Below are 22,700 nucleotides of genomic sequence, written 5' to 3' on the forward strand. Positions count from 1 at the left end.
AGCAAAACTCTTCCATGGTTCTTGGAAATTGCCAAAAGTTATTTGCCCAGATGTTGTAGTAAGTCTCTTCTGATGTTTGGTGCTGTGTGCTGTTGTAAAACTTCTAACCTATACTAAATAGACTAAGAACATAAGAACGGCCGTACTGGGTCAGACCAAAGGTCCTTCTAGCCCAGTATCCTGTCTGCTGATCGTGGCCAACACCAGGTGCCCCAGAGAGGGTGGACCAAAGACAATGATCAAGCGATTTGTCTCCTGCCATCTCTCTCCAGCCTCTGAAAAACAGAGGCCAAGGACACTATTTTATCCCCTGGCTAATAGCCTTTTATGGACCTAACCTCCATGAAATTATCTAGCTTCTCTTTAAACTCTTTTATAGTCCTAGCCTTCACAGCCTCCTCTGGCAAGGTTGACTACAGGCTGTGTGAAGAAGAACTTTCTTTTATTAGTTTTAAACCTGCTACCCATTAATTTCATTTGGTGTCCTCTAGTTCTTCTATTTAGGAAACTAAGAAATAACTTTTCTTTATCGGCCCTTTCCACACCACTCATGATTTTATATACCTCTATCATATCCCCCCTCAGTCTCCTCTTTTCTAAACTGAAAAGTCCCAGTCGCTTTAACCTCTCCTCATATGGGACCCGTTCCAAACCCCTAATCATTTTAGTTGCCCTTTTCTGAACCCTTTCAAAGGCCAAAATATCTTTTTTGAGGTGAGGAGACCACATCTGTACACAGTATTCAAGATGTGGGCGTACCATAGTTTTATACAGGGGCAGTAAGATATTCTGGGTCTTATTTTCTATCCCTTTCCTAATAATTCCTAGCATCCTATTTGCTTTTTTGACCGCCGCTGAACACTGCGTGGAAGTTTTCAGTAACTGTCCACGATCACTCCAAGATCTCTTTCCTGATTTGTCGTAGCCAAATTAGCCCCCATCATACTGTACGTATAGTTGGGGTTATTTTTCCTAATGTGCATTACTTTACACTTATCCACAATAAATTTCATTTGCCATTTTGTTGCCCAATCACTGAGTTTGGTGAGATCTTCTTGGAGTCCCTCAGTCTGCTTCTGTCTTGACTATCCTAAACAGTTTTGTATCATCTGCAAACTTTACTACCTCACTGCTTACCCCTTTCTCCAGATCATTTATGAATAAGTTGAAAAGGATTGGTCCCAGGACTGACCCTTGGGGGACACCACTAGTTACCCCTCTCCAATCTGAAAATTTACCATTTATTCCTACCCTTTGTTTCCTGTCTTTTAACCAGTTCTCAATCCAAGAAAGGACCTTCCCTCTTATCCCATGGCCATGTAATTTACACAAGAGCCTTTGGTGAGGGACCTTATCAAAGGCTTTCTGAAAATCCAAGTATACTATATCTACTGGATCCCCCTTATCCGCATGTTTGTTAACCCCTTCAAAGAACTTTAATAGATTAGTAAGACATGATTTCCCTTTACAGAAACCATGTTGACTTTTGTCCAACAAATTACGTTCTTCTACGTGCTTCACAATTTTATTCTTTACTATTGTTTCGACTAATTTGCCCGGTACTGAAGTTAGACTTACCGGTCTGTAATTGCCAGGATCGCCTCTAGAGCCCTTTTAAATATTGGTGTCACGTTGGCTACTTTCCAGTCATTAGGTACGGAAGCCGATTTAAAGGATAGGTTACAAACCACAGATAATAGCTCAGCAATTTCCCATTTGAGTTCTTTTAGAACCCTTGGATGAATGCCATCCGGTCCCAGAGATTTGTTAACATTAAGTTTTTCTATTTGTTCCAAAACCTCCTTTAATGACACTTCAATCCGGGACAATTCCTCAGATTCATCACCCACAACGGACGGTGCAGATTTGGGAATCTCCCCAACGTCCTCAGCCGTGAAGACTGAAGCAAAGAAATCATTTAGTTTCTCCGCAATGCCTTTATCGTCCTTGATTGCTCCTTTTATAGCTTGATCATCTAGGCGACCCACAGGTTTTTTAGCAGGCTTCCTGCTTCTAATGTACTTAAAAAACATTTTGTTATTTCTTTTTGAGTTTTTGGCTAGCTGTTCCTCAAAATCTTTTTTTGCTTATTACATTTTTACACTTGATTTGACAGTGTTTATGTTCCTTTCTATTTATCTCACTAGGATTGGACTTCCACTTCTTAAAAGATACCTTTTTGTCCCTCACTGCTTCTTGAACATGGTGGTTAAGTCACTAATTATAAGTTTGGCTTAAGTGTTCGCACACTTCTGAGACAAGGGCTGAATCCATTTAGATTTATTAGCAGAGCTTTTTCTCCATTTTTTCCTATTCTCCCTGGAACTGGATTTAATTTATACACACACACACACACACACACACACCCCACACACACATACATATATATATATAGGGCCCATAGTACAGCCAGTAAACATATTTACATAGAAATTACAACACTGAATGCTACATGTAACTGAATATAGGTGCTGATTCCATGGCCCCAGGTCTGGAGCACCCATAGAAAAAATTTAGAGGATGTGTTTAGCTCCCACTGGTAGCTGAACTTCCCTTTTTCTCCCTACACTTCTGCCTGATCGTGGATCCCAATCACTCCTCCCTCTTCTTCCAAGCACCTCCTGAACACAGCAAGCTCAGGAAAGGGGACAGGGAAGAGGCAGGGCAGAGGTGGAACCTTGGGGGAAGGGGTGGAGTGGGGGTGGGCCTGGGGTAAAGGAGGGGTGAACATCCCCTAAGTAAACAGGAAGTCGGCACTTATGTACCAGCAAAAGTTGGGCAGCCCCCATAATTGCCCATAGGAATATATCAATACAAGGCCCCACAATACCTGTCTAACCCAACCTCCAGCAAATGCTTGAGCAAACAAGGGAATCTCACCTCATGCACTGATGGCTGACTAATTCGAATTCCAGCTCACCAAGGGACAGAATGAATTCTAGAGCTAGTGCTTCACGGAAAGCACCTTACCTCTAATAGCTACACACAGAAGAGCATTGGGATGATCTTAAATATCATGATGGAGCAATATCTCCCTAAATTTGTGCATGTGTCATTATACAGAGATGGACCTGAACTGGAACTTCAGATCCAACTTTTCCTAAATTCAAGGGGCAGAGAATACAAATCCCGACCAGAATTTTGAGTGTTTCAAGTGGGGTGACTAATTACACATAACATATAATCAATTTGATTAATTTAGCTTTTTTTTCTGTTCATATACGGTCTTGAAACAGGTTGCAGTTTTCTCAAATGCAGTTTTTCAATATTACTTTCTAAATTATTTTTAAAATATTAACCATATTGGGCTGTGTGTAACTTAGTTGCTATTTCTAAACTGCTGAGTGATCACTGTGATATGGTAGTTACAAATAGAAATAATTTCTAGTGCTACTACGGGATAAGGTCGAAGTAAGATATGCCATTTCAGCTACATTAATTGCGTAGCTGAAGTCGAAGTAACGTGGCAGCTTCGATCTTTTCTGTAGTGTAGACATACCCTGTGTGAGCAGTTCATTGAGAAGTATTGACTATTTTCAATTCATGTTGCTAGATTAGACAAAGTCCCATGATATGTTTTATTCTCTCTTTGATCATTTAAAATCAGGCTTCCAGTGTGAATACTTGTTACAAAATAAAAATGTTCTTGTATATTCAGTAATAATTATTTGAAATTCACTGTATCAGTGATCATTACTACTGGTAAATGTGTTCACGATCATGCCAATGGAAAGCAAACAGGAAGTGTGTAAAACCAAGTAAAGTGAATTTGTTTCAAAACTCAACTGATTGCGAAAAAGGAATTTTACAGTATATACTCAGCTCTAATTTCAGACATTTTTATTGAACCATTGCACTATTCTATTTATTTGTCCTTTCGGCTCCTAATGGAGCATAGGGCCTCCAAATCATTCTCGATCTCTTGCGATCCTTAGCAATAGTCTTGATTTGATCCCACATTAAGCCAGCTGCTTTTACTTCATCCAGGAAGCTTCGTCGCCGTGTTTGTTTGGGACGTCCTCTTTTCCTCTTTCCCTTTGGAGTCCATTCTAACGCTTGTCTCGTGATACATTCCTCACAGTCCTTACGCAGGATGTGGCCTGCCCGTTGCCATTTTCTCTTCTTAATCTGGACCTACATTGGTTTCTGATTTGTTTTGGTCCACAAGGTTTCGTTTGGCATTCTATTGTACCACGTTAGCTAGAGAATGTGTCTAAGGCATTTATTGACAAATGTCTGAGTTCTTAGTGTTGCTCTGGACAACGTGCCGCACCTCCAAGCCATACAGCAGCACTGATTGATTTCAAATTAGAAGTGAAAATGTGTAGTTTGGTTCTTGTTTAAATGGTTCTTGTACCCCAGACTGGTCATCGTATGGCAAAGGCTTGTTGCGCTTTTCGTATTCTTGCACTGATGTCCTCTTCAGTTCCCCCATTCTTGCTGATAACACTCCCCAAGTATACAAACTGGTCAACCTCTTGCACTGCTTTTCCTTCTATTGCAATTTCACCTTCCTGTCTGTTGTTACTGCGCATCAACTTGGTCTTCTCTTGACTCTGAGGCCCACTCGCTCAGCTGTTTCCTCAGCTGCACCCATCTTTTCTTCCATATGCTCTTAAGGCTAAGTCGTTTGCAAACAATTGCACAGCTCTGACCTATTGTTTTAAAACACTAAACTTCTGGGACTGGGGGAGGAATGAGGACCTTTTTCATAATGATTTATATGTCATTCTGCTTCTTTCTTTTTTTGACACACAGACTTGAACCTCTGCCATTTTTAACTTTAATTTCTAAATATTGATTTAACAGTTGGACGTTGTGTCATAACACACAGTTTTGAAAACTTTCCAGACCTGCACGTAGGTCTGGAAACTATCTTGTTTAAATGGAAAATGATGTTTTGTCTTTTCTCTCTTTCACATGTAAGAGGTGCCTCTATACTTCACTTTAAACAAACTTGGATATGCAGTTGAAAAATCGGGCAGCTATAGGATTATTGGTTATAATCCACACCATGACTGACTGAGAAAAGGAGCGAGAGACCTTTAATCCTTTCATTGCAGTAGCACTTAAGGATGTTAAGGACTAGTCGAGTCAATTAGTTGATTCCCCACCCCTTGCTGCCTCTATCAGATAGAGGCAGCAAAGGGGGAGGGGGAAGAGACGGTGCTTCAAAAAAGCAGTACCGCATGGAGCCCATACTTGGGCTCCGTGCAGTGCTGCAGCTGTGAAATGCCGTGGTGGCATTTCAAAGGGGCAGCACCACATAGCTGTGCATCACCCCTCAGGGGCTCTTGTGCATATCTGCCCTCGTGGAGCCTGGAGTCAGGGGGACTTCTCACTGGCCCCGGGCTGCACATGGAGTTCCTCATTCCCTCCTTCTAAGTGGGGCTCTTGTACATTTCAAAGGAGGAATGCGGAAGTGCCTATCGATTAGTCGAGTAGTCGATGAAAATTCCATTGACTACTCGACTAAGGATGTTAATTAACATTAACTAAGGATGTTAATTAACAAGTAATTTACTAGTCAAGTAGTCAATGGAATTTTCATCGACTACTCGACTAGTAAATTACTCATTAATTAACATCCTTAGTAGCAATCCTCTGAAGTGCGATGGTCCACTGGCATATCAGTACTTCCAAGTGAATTAGAAGGGACATAGGGCCATACATGTCATTTCAGATGTACTACAATTTGCTGCACATTACTTAGCAGAAAATTATTTAAAGGATACATGATATTTTGCCCATGGATAGTCTGGAAGAACAGAGACTGCTTAATAAATTGTTTGCTCATCCCTGAAACAGACCTCTTTGTGTAGTGATTAGAAAGGAGCAAATGTTCCATAAAAAAAATGCTTAGAACACTGGTTGTTTTTTTTTAACACAGGCAGCAATTAGGCACCCTGTTGGTGGGGATACTTTTACTTCTATGTTTCCACTCAGATCAACTGTGCCTGCATTTTAGCTTTGTTATTTCTTGCATCCTCACAGAAAGCGATAGATGATTATTCACAACAAAGCCTTTTCTGCTTTCTATGTTCTTAATTGCTAACTTTTTAGATTTAGATTAAATTTAGATTTTTAGATTATCTTCTCTTGAACTCTGAGCTTTCAACATAACTTCAGCATGCACCTGTCATATTGCTATATGTTTTAGACCCAAAATTCATGTCTCAAAACTGTCTGATTCCTATGAGGAAAATGCAGTCCTGCTTTTTTAGCTAGATGGCACTTGTTTTGTATATAATGTCAGTTTGGATTAGTCTTTACTGTTGATCAGAAGGCAAATTTCACCTCCCATCACCAAACACAAAGAAGCTGACCCTACATTTCTGTGACGGTTAGAGCATTCCAAATCTTTCCTGATCAGAACTTATAACAAATTTCCAACGTCCATGATCCACTGCTAAGCAAAATTGTCCTGTACAGTACCCTAAGAAAAATCAAATGTTGGAAGATCACATAATCCTGAGTGCAAAAACTATGTGGATCATGCATTCTGAATAGTTTTAAGCCATCACTTCAGCTTTTCTACCTTTCTCTGTCTGTCTGTCCTGGCCTTTCTTCTTTTCCCCTCTGTCTGGATAACTCACCTTATAGAAAAATATTATAGAAATTAATAGAAAACTAAACCTTTTAAACATTAACAGCTCTGTAGAATTTAAAGGAGAATTCTCTACCCTGTAAAGGAATTCTATACAATGTTTTTTTTAAAAATCTCATTCTTTATTATATTTTATTGTAATTGGAGTCAAGTCAATAGAACTCTATTACATTTCTATAGAATCCTATTAGTTTTATGGTCCCGTTATCCCCCCTTTACATGTTTTCATTGGGACTACTCTTACAATTGAGCACCTGCTTAAGTCCTTTGGCATAGTAACTCCACCTAAAATGCCTGCTGTGAAGGCTATAGATAATTGAAATATAGCAATCCTAGTCTGTGAGTGAAATCCTAGCACTACTGAAGTCAATGGCAGAATTCCCAACTTCAGTTAGGACAGGATTTCACTCCTAGTACCTAGCAGCAGGTGATCCAGGTATTAGTGGATGCACTACTAACTTTGAAGCCTGACCAATAGAAAAAATAGATATACACCAACATCTGTTAGTTTTCTACTGAGCATACTATACAAGCCCTTCTGTTCCTCAGGGAACATTGCTCTAAAATAACACACCATCTCTTTCAATTCGAGGTGTAATAATGATGATAATACTAAAACTTACTTCATTAGAAAATACTGGACAGAAATTTGTTTCCCCGACAGAAAGCTCAAATACTAGACTGTCTGGTTCAAAATCGGATACCTGGTAATCTTAGTGGTGTTACTCACTGTGGGCACTAGTCCTGAATGCTTCATAGAGACGAGGTGCGGTTATTTGCCCTGGTCCATGCACTCAGGGTGGAACACTCTTTGAGAGGCCTAATGTCCTATCCCGAAAAGAGACAGGCATGCTCGCTCTGACACCATGCTATAAAATTATATAGGATGTTTAAATATAACATTTAAAATATTAAATTATGTAAGTGTTTAGAACAATTTCCATAGACAACTGTTACATTTCTATAGAAGCTTATTGGTTTCAGAGCTGTTACATTCTCTTCCACTATTTGATCTGAGGAAGTGGGTCTGGCCCACGAAAGCTCATCACCTATTAAACCATCTTGTTAGTCTTTAAAGTGCTACATAGTCCTGTTTTTTGTTTCAGCTGCACCAGACTAACACGGCTACATTTCTACCACTATTCCACAGTGTATGTCCATAAACATAGGCTTTCGGTTTTGGTGCTCAGAAAATATTTAATAGGCACTGCTGATGATAGCAAATATTTGTGTAATTGGGCCCACAGAGCAATGTTTCAATACAAAGTTTCCTGCTTTATTCAGTAACAGTGATTTAGCTAATTTATCTGCCAGCATATGAACATAAACCATTAAGTATTGACACTTCTGTCTGTTCTTGTGAGCTGTTGTCCTTTCTTTTGCATGTTGCTATGCAGTATTGTGTTAAGAGAAGGTGACTGGGCATATGTGTGATAGGATGAGATGGATTGGCAGGGAGCCTGAATGAGTGGGTCAGCTTCCCCCGCTGTGTTCACCAACACTGGAGTTTTCCAGTTCTATGCGTCTGATGCGTAATCCTCTAGTAAATTACATATATATGACTCTGAGTATATTAATGCAGTGCTTGGACTACAGTGTTAAAATGATAAAAAAAAAAAAACCTCAAGAAGTGAAAAGCTCAAGAAGTGAAAAGCTAAGTGCCTTGTATGTGTATTTATAACAGGTCCATGCTACATATTTGTAACAGTTCTGTCTTATAGTGAGGATATGTGTTGATCCCAGGATATGACACACACAAAATGGGGGAGGAAATTTTTTTTTATTGGACCAACATCTGTTGGCAGAAGAGAGAAACTTTTGAGCTACACGGGTCTCTTATTCAGGTCTGCAAAAAGTAAGCAGAGTGTCAATGTTGGGAAATTATGAAAAGTGCTTATCTTACAGGATATACTAGATGTGTTTCCTAGGTATTCTGAATATTTGGTATTAAAATTAAAAGTTTGGTCATTTCCTGTCTCTTGTGTAAGCTAAACCATTAATAGTGACCTTAATCTTTTGCATGTGCATATTTTAATACAAAAATTAAATAGAATGGTCATGAGGGAGTGTAAAAATATATTTGCCATTGTTTCCATTTCATAATGGCAAAGTATTCAAGAATCATCCTACATAACTGTCCATAATTTTTGAAGATGCAACAACAGATGGTGGTTTTGAGTAATTGCATTTAGAGATACTAACCAGGCCAGTAATACATATTCACTTTCTTGTTTGCTTTCATCATGGTGACCCACAAAGGCTCCGATCCATTCCACCAAAGAGGCAACAAGCTCTCTTTATTCACACCAATGTCAAAGGATGTTCCTGTACTTGGGTCCCACATGTAGTTTCCAGTCATCTGATGGACTTCACAGTGGCGACCTAAAAAAGAAAGAGTGTTTTAATTCTCACTCGTAGCCCTTATCTGCCACATTCTATTTTCAAAGTACTGGGAAAAAAAATAACTAATGAATCCTTACAATGCCCTCGTGAGATAATTATTCTTCCCATTTGGCAGATAGGTAGATTGAGGGAGAGTAGTTAAAACTCTTAAAAAAAAAAAAAAAAAAGGCTTCTAATTTCAGGTGCCTCAGTTTTTGGGTCCCTAACGTTTATGCACATGGGCCTTGAGCTTTCAGAGATACTATGAACCAGCAGCTCCTTTTGATCTTATTTGGAGCTTTGGATATTCAACCCTTCTGAAAAATCTAGTCCAAGTGACATGGATACTGAGGCCCCATTATATTGAAAGCCCTTTATATTTATCCATTTTAAGGCCCTCTTGCACAGCCAAGCTCATGTAAAGGGGCTTAAGTGTAAATAAGAATGAGGTTCTACAGTGGGGCTCCAAAAGCCGAGGCATACCCAATTAGAAATCAGTTTAAAAATATCTGGCTCCAAGTGATTTATCTAAAGCTCCAGGGTGAGTCAGCAGCAGAGCCAGGATTAAAACTCAAGAGGATTAAAACTTTCATCTAGCTGAGATTGACTCCAATCCCAAACTCACCCCTCTAGAGCAAGGCTACTCAATTTTGGAAGCCCTGGGGGCCACAGGGGCCACAATGATGCTCTCAGCACATGCCACTGGCTGCAACTTAAGCGTGGTTACGTATACATGCAAATATATGCAAAAAGCTTTTCACACTGACAGACACGAATACAAAAATTAAGGCAAGACTACACAACACACAGGTCCCATTTAAGCCAGTTTTGCTGATATTAATAAAATGCAATATTTACCCGATTTCCATCATATGACAGCGCTTTTAATGAGCAATGACAATCCAGGAATTTAACTACTAAAATGCACATCAACAGTATCAGAGAGGTAGATATCTGAAATGGCAACACACAAAAACCTATAGAAGAACACTTCAATCTCCCAGGACACACAGTAGCAGATTTAAAAGTAGCCATCCTGCAACAAAAAAACTTCAAGAACAGACTTCAAAGAGAAACTGCAGAGCTACAATTCATTTTCAAATTTGATACTATCATTTTAGGATTAAACACAGACTGTGCATGGCTAGCTAACTACAAAAGCAGTTTCTCCTCTCTTAGGGTGTGTCTAGACTACAGAGTTTTGTTGACAAAAGTGGACTTTTGTCGACAAAACTATACCTGCATCTACACTATCGCTGAGTTCTGTCGACATAACGTCGACAGAACTCAGCAGTTTTGTCAACGCTGGTAAACCTCATTTTACGAGGCATAACGCCTTCTGTCGACAGAGTTCTGTCGACAGAAGGTGTTATTGCATGTAGGGTTGTGTCTAGACTATAGGGTTTTGTCGACAAAGCAGCTTGCTTTGTCGACAGAACTGAATGTAGTCTAGACACTCTTTGTTGACAGAAGTTTTGTCGACAGTATCTGTCGACAAAACTTCTGTTAACAAAACCCTGTAGTCTAGACGTACCCTTAGTGTCCACACCTCCCCATCAGCTGCTAGAAGTGGGCCTCATCCTCCCTGACTGAATTGACCTCATCATCTCTAATCTTACTCTTGATTGAAACTCTTGTCTTATGCCTGTATATTTATACCTGCCCCTGGAATTTCCACTACATGCATCTGATGAATTGGGTCTTTGCCCACGAAAGCTTATGCTCCAATAAATCTGTTAGTCTATAAGATGCCACACGACTTCTCATTCTTTCATATCAACAGAAGACCATTACATTGACTACATTTTTGTTTTGGCTTCACAACAGTCCAGGAATTTAATTATTAAAAAACATATCAACCCAAAGAGCATCACAGGCTGCAAACAAACATGCCGCGGGTCGCATGCGGTCCATGGGCCACATGTTGAATAGCCCTTCTCTAGAGTCTAGACCATGGTACCTCCCATAGGCAACAGCTTATTCACTTTCTCCACACAAGCCATTATTTTACAGACCTCTATCGTAGCTCCCTTAGTTTCCTCTTTTCCAAGCTGAAAAGTCCTAGTCTTTTTCATCTCTTCTAATATGACAAGTGTTCCAAACCCCTAGTAATTTTTTGTGCCCATTTCTGAACTTTTTTCAATACCAAGATATCTTTTTTGAGATGAGGCAAAAAAAAGCCATATCTGCACACAGTATTCAAGATATGGGGGTACTATAGATTTATATAGAAGCAATAAAATATTATGTCTTATTTGCTATCCCTTTTTTAACGATTCCTACCATTCAGTTTGCTTATTTGACTGTGACTGCACCTTAAGTGGATGTTTTCAGAGAACTATCCACAATGACTCCATGATCTCTCTCTTGAGTGGGAATAGTTAATGTTACCACCATTTTGTACTTATAGTTGAGATTGTTTTCTAATACACATTACTTTGCATTTATCAACACTGAAATTATCAATACCAAAAAGTTGAGACATATGCCAGTCTGAGACTGTTTTACAGCACTCACTGTCCAAATTATTCAGAATGCAAGGTGTAGGCAGTGAAGCTGTTTGCAAACAACAGACCATTAAAGTATTATTAAAAAATAAACATAGGGCAGTTTCTGCATGGGTGGTTGGTGAAAATTGGGCTGGGGGAGTCATGCCACCAGCCCTGCTCTTTCTGCCCAGGCTATGCTCCAATCATGGGGAGGGTGCACAACACACAACCTGAACCTCCTCATCCCCGGTACATAGGGAGGGCAGGCAGCATGTGGCCTGAGCCCCGACTCCAGAACACCTACAGTAGGCATTATGGGGGCTGAGCGTGGGCAGGGCCAGGCTCACGGTTTGGGAAGGCAGTGCCTTTCCCTGCTGAGCATACCGGCTGCCCATGAGTTTATGGTAAATTATATTTTCCTTGTGTTTGCTCTTGTGTGCAGCATCAGGAACATTTTCTCCAGTACTGTATTTAAAATCTTATGGCTTTTTTAACTATTCAGAATAAGATCTATGGCTGGAAAGACAAAGCCTCAGCAACAGTAAGAAAGGCCTCAGATTTTATGCTTATTCTACAAAACAGGACTGCTTTCTGCTACCCTTGCTCAGCTTGAGTAGTGCCTTGCTATACAAACAGCTCTGATAAGCTCATTGGGACCAACTCTGGCAGCAAGATACTACTCAGCAGAATCAGAACTGCAACAGGTTGAACCTCTCTAGTCCGGCACCCTCATGACCTGACTGCTTCTGAACCAGAGAATTTGCTGAACCATAGGAAGTCAATATTGTCTAGAAACATTACAAACACTTCCTTAGAAGGCATTTAAGAGTAAATTAGAGCTAAATAAAAGCACAGTACTCTGAGAGGAAGGGTTGGTGGCTGTAAAAAATGTTATGGGACCACGGATGTTGCCAGACCAGAAGGTGCTGGATTAAAGAGATTCAGCCTGCATTATATATTGCATAAGGGTAAGTGATGCTTTACCAATATAAGGGAACAATGGGTCCTTGCCTTGGCTCAAAAACCCTTGTAGTCTTACTGAGAGACACGCATTATATGATACATAGGTGCTGAAACTATAGGGCTACGTCTAGACTGGCATGATTTTCCGCAAATGCTTTTTTCCGTTAAAAGTATTTGCAGAAAAGAGCGCCTAGATTGGCATGGACGCTTTTCCGCAAAAGCACTTTTTGCGGAAAAGCGTCCGTGCCAATCCAGACATGGTTTTGCGCAAGAAAAAAAGCTATTTTCGCGAACGGGGCTTTTTTGCGCAAAACAATACCGCATTGTCTACACTGGCCCTCTTGCACAAAAGCATTTGCGCAAGAGGGCTTTTGCCCGAACGGGAGCAGCATAGTATTTCCGCAAGAACACTGACAATCTTACATGAGATCGTCAGCGTTCTTGCAGAAATTCAAACGGCCAGTGTAGACAGCTGGCAAGTTTTTCTGCAAAAGCAGCTGCGGAAAAACTTGCCAATCTAGACGCAGCCAAGGTGTTTCACTGGCTTGAAGTGGTTACCATTATATACAGGGTTTACAGTTTGGTTCAATGGCTCTTGGCACCTCCACAATACAAATTGTTCCAGCACCTCAATACAGACATATGAGTAGGCACGAAGAGCCCTAAAAATGGACAGAGTGGGAACCACATTTTTACAGGGGTCTCAGCCCTTCTTTCTATCTTCCTAGGCACAATCTTAATGTCATTTAGAAAAATTGGGTTCCTGAAGACTAACTGGAAGAAGTGAATTTTAAGGTAGAATCTTAAGGAGGTTGCTTAGTGTGCGCTTTGGAGAGTAAGGCTTTGTCTACTGGCAGCATGCTTTAACACAACAGTGTGGTTTCAGTGCCAATACTTGATCTTTCTGATACAGCTTGACAAGCATCCACTGGAGATGACCTAAGTGTTTTTACAACCAAGCTCAGAATAGTTTTTGATACAAGTTTGTTGTAAATTTACTATACAAAAAAAGAATCCAGGCTCTCATATTTCTTGCTGGGTTTCTATAATTTCCATGCATTACTAGAAGATGCAGGTTGGACCTCCCTGTTTGGCACCCTCAGGATTTGACCGGTCCTGGATGAGGGAATTTGCTGGACAACGGAAGGTCGCCTGACACCAACTCCTCAGCCCACTGCTTCTCCCTGCTGCCGGCTCCTTCAACTTGCCAGGCTGCCTGCTGGCCAATCCCAGACTTGATTCCGCTGCTGACTGGGCAGCACAGAGCCCCATCAGGCTGCCACAGTCCCAGCTCCGACTCTGCTTCCTTCCAGGTGGCATGGGCTGCTGCAAATCCAGCCCAGTTTCCCCTTCTGGGCTGCTGCACCCTTGGCCAGGGTTTTTCCCTTCAGGCTGCTGCAGCCACAGCGCCAGCCCTGCTGCCTGGTGTCATGTGACCGTGACTGTGCTGTTTCTCCTGGGCTGATGCGTCCCTGGCCAGGCTTCCCCTCCTGTGCTGCTATAGTCCCAGCCCCGCTGCTAGGCAGCAGGCAGCCGTGATCTTGTTCCACTGCCGCTGTCCTGGCTGCTGTGGCCCCATCGCTACTAGATTTGCTGGGCTCCCAGCTGCTGGCCCTCTGGCTCTTGGGCTCTCTCATCCAGGAACATCCGTGGTCATGTTGGACCATGGATTTTGCCAGATGAGAGAGTCTGGTTAATGGAGGTGCAACCTGTAGAATATTTAGTCTTTTAAAAAAGCTCAGCTAGGGTATGTCTACACTTGCTCCCTAGTTCGACCTCGGGATACAAATGTAGGCGACTGAAATTGCTAATGAAGCAGGGATTTAAATATCCTGTGCTTCATTAGCATGATCTCACTGGTGCGTTACTCCGCTTACCAGCTGATTCGAACCAGGAAGTGCGCACTAGGACACGTTAGTTCAAACTAACATGTCCTGGCGCGCACTTCCTGGTTCAAATAATCTGTTGAGCAGAGTAACGCGCTGGTGAGATCATGCTAATGAAGCGCAGGATATTTAAATCCCTGCTTCATTAGCAATTTCTGTTGCCTACATTTGCATCCCTAGTTCGAACTATGGAGCAAGTGTAGATGCACCCTCTAGAGATTAATTTTTAAAATAATGTTAAAAATTAAGTTGAACTGAAACTTCATGATTTGCGCATCTTAAAAAAACCCACTGATGTATGTGTGAGACATTCATCATTAGCCTATGAGTCACAGATATTTGCAAGAACCAAGATAACAGGCTTTGATTATTGTGAGAACAAGTGTAGCAGTTTCAACTAAAATCATAGAATCATAGAGTGGAAGAGACCTCAGGAGGTCATCAAGTCCAGCCCCCTGCCCAAGGCAGGACCAATCCCAACTAAATCATCCCAGCCAGGGCTTTGTCAAGCCGAGACTTAAACACCTCTAGGGATGGAGATTCTACCACCTTCCTAGGTAACCCATTCCAGTGCTTCACCACCCTCCTAGTGAAATAGATTTTTCCTAATATCCAACCTGGATCTCTCCCACTGTAACTTGAGACCATTGCTCCTTGTTCTGCCATCCATCACTATTGTGAACAGCCTTTCTCCATCTACTTTCGAATCTCCCTTCAGGAAGTTGAAGGTTGCTATCAAATCCCCCCTCACTCTTCTCTTCTGCAGGTTAAACAAACCCAAATCCCTCAGTCTCTCCTCATAGGTCATGTGCTCCAGCCCCCTAATCATTTTGGTCACCCTCCGCTGGACCCTCTCCAATGTGTCCACATCCTTTCTATAGTGGGGAGCCCAGAACTGGACACAATACTCCAGATGTGGCCTCACCAGAGCCGAATAAAGGGGAATAATCACTTCTCTAGATCTGCTGACAATGTTCCTCCTAATGCACCCTAATATGCCATTAGCCTTCTTGGTTACAAGGGCACACTGTTGACTCATATGTAGCTTCTCATCCACTGTAACCCCCAGGTCCTTTCCTGCTGAACTGCTACTTAGACATTCAGTCCCCAGCCTGTAACAATGTTTGGGATTCTTCCGTCCCAAGTGCAGGACTCTGCACTTGTCCTTGTTGGTCCTCGTCGAATTTCTTTTGGCCCAATCCTCTACTCTGTTCACATCACTCTGGACCCTATCCCTGCCCTCCAGCGTATCTACCTCTCCCCTTAGCTTAGTGTCATCTGCAAACTTGCTGAGGGTACAATCCATCCCCTCATCCAGGTCATTAATAAAGATGTTGAACAAAACTGGTCAAGAACTGATTCTTAGGGCACTCCGCTAGAAACCGACTGCCAACCTGACATGGAGCCGTTGATCACTACCCATTGGGCCCAACAGACTAGCCAACTTTCTATCCATCTTACAGTCCATTTATCCAATCCATACTCCCTTAATTTGCTGGCAAGAATATTGTGGGAGACCATATCAAAAGCTTTGCTAAGGTTTATCACATCCACTGACTTTCCCATATCCACAGAGCCAGTTACCTCATCATAGAAGCTAATCAGATTGGTCAGGCACAACTTGCCCTTCGTGAATCCATGTTGACTATTCCGGATTACTTTCTCCTCTTCCAAGTGCTTCAAAATAGATTCCCTGAGTATCCCCTCCATGATTTTTCTGGGAACTGAGGTAAGGCTGACTGGTCTGTATTTCCCTGGATTGTCCTTCTTCCCTTTTTTAAAGATGGGCACTACATTTGCCTTTTTCCAATCATCCAGGATCTCTCCTGATCTCTACAAGTTTTCAAAGATAATGGCCAAAGGCTCCGTAATGACATTTGCCAACTCCCTCAATAGCCTCGGATGCATTAAATCCGGGCCCATGGATTTATGTATGTTTAGCTTTTCTAAATAGTTCCTAGCTTGTTCTTTCCCCACCAAGGGCTGTCCACCTCCTTCCCATTGTGCGTTGCCTAGTGCATTTGTCTGGGAGCAGACCTCCTCCGTGAAGACAGAGGCAAAGAAAACATTGTGCACTTCAGCTTTTCCCACATCATCTGTCACTAGGTTACCTCCCTCATCCAGTAGGGGCCCCACATCCTCTCTGATCACCCTCTTATTGCTAACATGCCTATAGAAACCTTTCTTGGTATCCTTCACATCCCTTGCCAGCTGCCATTCCAATTGCTCTTTCACCTTCCTGATAACTCCCTGCATTCTCGAGCAATATATTTATACTCCTCCATAGTCACCAGTCCAAGTTTCCACTTCTTATAAGCTTCCTTTTTGTGTTCACCATGGATGTCCCCTATAAGCCAATCTGGTTGCCTACCATATTTGCTTTTCTTGCTGCGCATTGGGATGCTTTCTTCCTTTGCCTTTAATAAGTTTTTCTTTAAAATACCGCCAGTTCTCCTGAACTCCTTTCCCCTTCATATAAGCATCCTAGGGGATCCTGCCCATCAGTTCTTTGAGGGAGTCAAAGTCTGCTCATCTCAATATTATTTTTAAAATTAGATCTTTTGAGTGGAGGACTTCATATCCTTTAAGTATATATGGTGTTGAGAAGGGGTTTTTAATCACTTTCTCTGCCATGTGTAATATATTGATTCAATTTTAATGACACAAGCTGTTTCTCACTGAACTCCATCCTTGTACTTCTGTCCCCTAAATGGAAAAGTAGCATCTGTTTTGTTTTCAACTTTAATTTTTTTTTAACTTCAAAAATTCCCAAACTGTGGCACACTTAGTGTGATGCATAACAGTTGCACTGCAGAGTCATGCCTCTGGAAGAGTTATTTTGGGACTAGCAATACAGACACAGCCATGGAATGGGCTCAGTCCTGTGAGCTACTGCGTGAAATGGCAGTATTTCAGTAGCATTTCAAAGTGTAGCATGCTACAGTACAAATGTTTTATAGCGTCTTCTAGTCTATCCCTTTTTAATTCACGTTCTGCCTACCCTCTGACCTCTCCTGCCTAGCATAGAGCCAAAGTATTGTTGCTTGCTTTTTGTTGCTGTTGTTGGCCTGAGTGGTAGGCCCATCTTCACAGCTTGATGGGTTATTTCCACTGGGTATTGAAATTGACGAGAGCCATTTCTTCAGTATAATCCTGTTTGTTTATAATTAATGTACACAAATCCCTATTTCCTGGATGTAGTAAGAACAAACAGGAGCTATTTGCTTTCCTCCTAATTCCAATTCTGCCCAAAAGAAGCTCTTTGTTATGGCTTCCTCTCGGGGCCACACTCGCTAGTGCTTCTAGTGCTGTTGATTTCCTAGCTACTTTTCTGTTTTTGGCTTTCTGCTTGACACACACAGACATGCAGCTGCAATCCAATCAATTCCAATGTCTGCATTTGTCCTCCATTCTAACCCATGGCCTTATGCTGGTCCATGACTTGGGTAGTGAATTCTATTGTTTCAGCTATCACTAGACCGAGGGGCCCATCACCTGCACTGTGGTCCGTGATTGCCCACAGTTCAAAAACACATTTATTGCTAGCTACATTACACGCTCCATTACAACAGTAGAAACAGGCTGTGTGTGGGGAAATGAGGCATAGGATTGGGGGAAGAAAACTGTCCCCTTCCCTTGTCTGTTTCTAACTCCCTTGTGGGTCTGTGCAGAGACTTGGTGCATATGGGACCTCCTTCTCCATAAACAATTTCATTCTGTGTAGTGTACCAGTATAGTCTGAACCTCTGTGGTCTGGGACTCTGGTTCAGAAACATCTGTGGTTTGGTAACATCTAGTGGTTAGCAGTATGCAGGGCCAGTATCCTGGGGGCAGGGAGCCCTGCCAGTGGGCTTGTGGCTGAGGGAAGGAAGCCCCACTGGCCAGAGCAGGGCTGGTTGCTTGGAGAGTCGCTCCACCAGAAAGCATAGAATTATTCAGATCAGTGAGAAGCTTATGATGCTGTGGATTCAATCTTTTTTTTTTCTTTTTTTTTTGGTAACTGCAAGCTCAACAAGGGCATGGGACATCTGTTTTCATTCTCAAGATTCCCATCACACTTTGTAAAAGAACTTTGTGTTCTGCAAATATCTACAGAATGAGTTGGACTGTTCAGGGTTTCCACATACAGAAGTCCATGGGCTTACAATAATGAACTATTATAACACACCCATAATGAGGGGAGGAGGAAACTGGAATTTCAAACTTGCAATAGATTTTATTATAAGATGTAAGCACAGAAGATCATTTAAAATATTTTTCAGATTCATAAACCAGAAGTGTCCGTTAGATCACCTAGTTTTCCTTCCTGCTTAATATAAGCCATAAGTAGAACCCTGCAAATCTTGCAGATAGCTGTTTTATATCAGTAGGTAGCTGTAGACCATGATTGTAGATCGTGGATCAGATGCACATACAAATTTTGTATCTTTACAGGGCTCTAGCCAAAAGACTTCACCTGTTGCCCTGAATTGAGCTCAATAGCTTGTTTGACCAAAGTGTTTTTTTTTCCAGAAAGGCATTCAGTTGAACTCTAATGACACCAAAAGATGGAGAATCCATCATCTCCCTTGGTAGTGGGCAAGAGTACTGGGAATTATTGAACCAAACTGTACCCTTTATCTTACGGAAACTACTTCTGCACTCCTAGATCCGGCACCTATGATCGATTGTGCCAATGGTTAACCACCATTAACACTATAAAAATGTGCGCCTTTTTTCTAATTTGATTTTTGTCTGTCTTTTACCTCTGGCCATTTATGCATCTTGTGTCTTTCTCAAATTCCTGGTATTTTCTCCTTGTGAAGGTACATGGTATTACCTAATCTCTTATACTTCTTTATGATAGCTAAACAGATTAAGCTCTTTAAGTCTTGTTACTGTAAGGCATTTTCTCAAGCCCAAGAAAATAAATTGCGGTTATTGTTTTAATGACTGTCAAAATTACATCACTGCTTTTTTAGCAGGCTACCAAAATGACATGCTGTATTTATTACTACCACTGTTGTTGCATCCTTTTATAATTAAACATTAACAGGACAATCTCAAGTGGAACAATAGAGCAAAAGGCAGATACCATATGCAATTATCAGTAAGATAAAGTAACTGTAACAGCAGTATCAAAACTTCCCTTTGCTGCTTACAAGATCATAAATCCACTGAAAGTTGGCAAAACTCTAAGATCTTTAGGCACTTTCGAAAATGTGAGGTGCAGTCAAGTTTATCTGAACTACAGTTAATCTGAACTACAGATCTTATTGAACAACATTCTGTGTTTAGAAGTAAATGTTTAACTCCTACAACTAGCAACACTGTAGACTACATAAGCACAAGCAAAATGCCCAGTGATCATAAAACAAAAACTATTAGCTCTTCTGCTGTCCCATTTGCATCACATTTACTGTTGATAAAAGGTTTATTTAATGAAAAAACAAAAAACAGAAACAAATGGGAGAATTCCCAAGAGTATGGTACCATCCACTTTTGAAAGGCTGTCAGAAAAATAATTTGCATGTTTACAAACTACAGCTAATTTAGTATGCTACGTTTATTTTCTGTATTTCGCTCTCTTCCAAGCACCTTTCCCCAATTGCTGTTGACAAAAATGCCTAGAGCTAATTATACTGAATGCAAGCATGAAATTTTTTAAAAATACCTAATCAACTGCCCCAAACAGTATTCACTCTAAGGGAATGCTTAACGCTGTCCTCCCTGGGCTACTTCCTATTACCCTCTAGTGACTGTCCCAAAGTTGTCGTCTCGATTAAGGCGGTGTGAAGGGTGTCCATGTGCCACAAGGCAGCCTCTGTCAGCTATTTGTAGCCTGGTAGTTCTCTTTGTTTCTCCAGCAGCAATTGCTTCCTCCAGTGGCATGGTCCACCCTCCTGGGACACTGCTGTCCTAGGGCTTTCCCCTGCTTGGGGTAGCCCAATCAAAACACAGGTGATAAACAAAGTGATAGAAATGTAGCCGTGTTAGTCTGGTGTAGCTGAAACAAAATACAGGACTTTGCTACATCGTCCTGTATTTTGTTTGTGATAAACAAAGTTTGGAGTTTCTATGAGAGAGGGGGATGTTTCCCTCTCTGGTTGTCTCTGTAGCATGTCCACTTCTCTCAGAGAGGAAAATTTGGGCATTTATATACACACACTGAAACCAAGGGTTCCTCACGAGGGCAGAAAAGCAGTTACCCAAAGCTAACCCTCTGGAGCTCTTGCAAAGAAAGGAATGAATCACTCAAGTAATCTCTTGTCCCTTTCTTAGATTTGCATAGGATTCCCTGCAGCTGGAGTTAAATCAGCACAGTATATGCCTTCTTCTGAGTCCCTTTTTATTTTTATTTATTCAGATAGAATAAAAGGAAACACCAGGGAATAACAGTCACAGTGCAATGGAAGGCATAGACCCCTAAATTACACCACCTGCTGCTCTACTTTACTGCCAGATGCCATTGGGCCTGCTGCAGGCCCTATCAGAGGCAGGTAGGAGGGAAATTTGGCCCAGACCTCAAGAGACAAAGGGGCCTCAAATTTTGACATTTTTCTACCAACTCATTTCCATGTATTATACACCTTGAACATATAACAGAGACAACAAAAGAAGCAATATACACTTGCAAAAAATTGATTTAAAACATTGAGTCCATGGGCCTTTGCTAATTTTCGGTCACATCTGACTGGAGTAGTTTCTGTGATTAGTGGTTCTACGTTATGAAACGTTGTTTACAGTCTTTGCGTAGCTTATAGGTTTTGAAAGGTGTAATTTATTCTGTTACTGTAAAGTGATTTGCTTTATCTGAGAGTGAGTTTAACCTTTAAATTAGATGTTTATCTCTGCATAGGAGATTTTCGTATTCCTGTTTTTTCTTGTGTCTTCGTATACAATAACCATACCAGGCTCAACTCTTTGTAAGTGAATTCTTTGTCCAGTTTTAAAGTCACCTTTTTAAAGGCTTTTTTGTGATAAACTTTTTAATTCTGGTGGTTTAATAAACTTCATATCTAATCTGGCAATCGTCCAGTGTTCATATTCATGATAACACACCAGTTATTAGAGGAATTTACTAATGGGAACATGTTAGCAGATGAAATTTCAGTACTTTTGAAATAAGGCTTTAAGGGCCATTGTAAATAACACCTTTAATCCATTATTATATAATATTATTTGTCAAGTATATACAATTAAAATTTTGTATAACCAATAGCCTTCAGTGAATTAATTTACTGTGTGTTACTCTGTTTTAAAAGAACCCCTTCTATATAAAAATGAAGTGAAGATGTGAAAGTGGTGCAAGTAAGAGACAGCACAAGCAACAGAGTGAAAGAGCAGTTGAGAGTTTAAAGCTAATAACATCATTTCTTGTAGAAAAGATGCCTTAGCCATTAGAGTTTAGACAGCGACCATACTGACAGTGACACTTCCAGTTCTGATGAGGGAAACTGTGTACTCACAAATGATATTTCAATGCCACTGCCTCAAAACGAGGAAGTCATTAATCAAGACACAGAAATGCCAACAGTAGTAATAGATGCAGAATCTATCAATTAGAGACTCTATTTAGAGACTGTGCAGGCAGAAAATTAGGACCTCGGAGATGCTGCGCAGCAAGAACAAGAACTTATGACTAGAACAGGACACAATGTAACAACAGTGGCATCAGAATCTGATATTGGATTTCTTGATGAGAATAATGGTGCTTAAATGCAGTTGTTTCTCAAAGTGAGTTGTTTTCAGATTCCAGGTAATATAATGAAAAATGGTGAAAATCGTGGTTTTCCCACTCATCTGCTGACAAAAACTCTTCCAAATGGAGAGATCTACACAAGAGACTGACTCTTCTGGAGCATGGAAAAGCAGGTTCTGTACTGTGTACTCTGTTTCATTTTTAACAGTAATACTTAAAATGCATCCATACTGTCTGATCCATCTGGTTGGAGCATCAGTAGAGGTTGGAGGAAGCTGAAAGACTGAATACATGCATATGAAATTTCAGTATCACATAAAGATAACTAGGTTACATGGAAATCAGCTAGTAGAGCAGCACTAGCTGACAATTCAATTGAAAACTTACTTCTGAGTGAAATAAACACAAAAACTAATAACTGAAAAAAACCCTCCATGAGTACATATTGAATATCATTCTTTTTCTTTCTGAATGGGGATTGGCTTTGTTTGGTTCCAGTCAACGTATCGGTAACCCTATAAATGGAAATGTTATTGGTATGCTTGAACTTCTTAGCAGGTATGACCCACTTTTATCAGGCCATGTAAACATGTTCGTGAATCACAAGAGAGCAGAAAATGCAAGCAAGTCCGTTATCTGTCTACCAAAATACAAAATGAGTTTATTGAGCTGTGTGGGACATTTGTGCAAAT

General features: G+C 41.0%; 1 protein-coding gene across 3 annotated transcripts in view; it reads right to left on the reverse strand.

The window, feature by feature from the left end:
• Positions 1–22,700, reverse strand: part of ENPP6 (ectonucleotide pyrophosphatase/phosphodiesterase 6) — a 93,571-nt gene that overhangs the window by 28,323 nt on the left and 42,548 nt on the right. For all 3 annotated transcript variants that reach the window (XM_075930286.1, XM_006130175.3, XM_006130174.4), the window contains one exon: positions 8,810–8,989. In XM_075930286.1, coding sequence (XP_075786401.1) covers positions 8,810–8,966 — 157 coding nt within the window. In that variant the 5' untranslated portion in view covers positions 8,967–8,989. The remainder of the gene's footprint in view (positions 1–8,809; positions 8,990–22,700) is intronic.

The sequence above is a fragment of the Pelodiscus sinensis genome, chromosome 5, assembly GCF_049634645.1.
Source record: "Pelodiscus sinensis isolate JC-2024 chromosome 5, ASM4963464v1, whole genome shotgun sequence".
Taxonomy (NCBI): Eukaryota; Metazoa; Chordata; order Testudines; family Trionychidae; genus Pelodiscus; species Pelodiscus sinensis.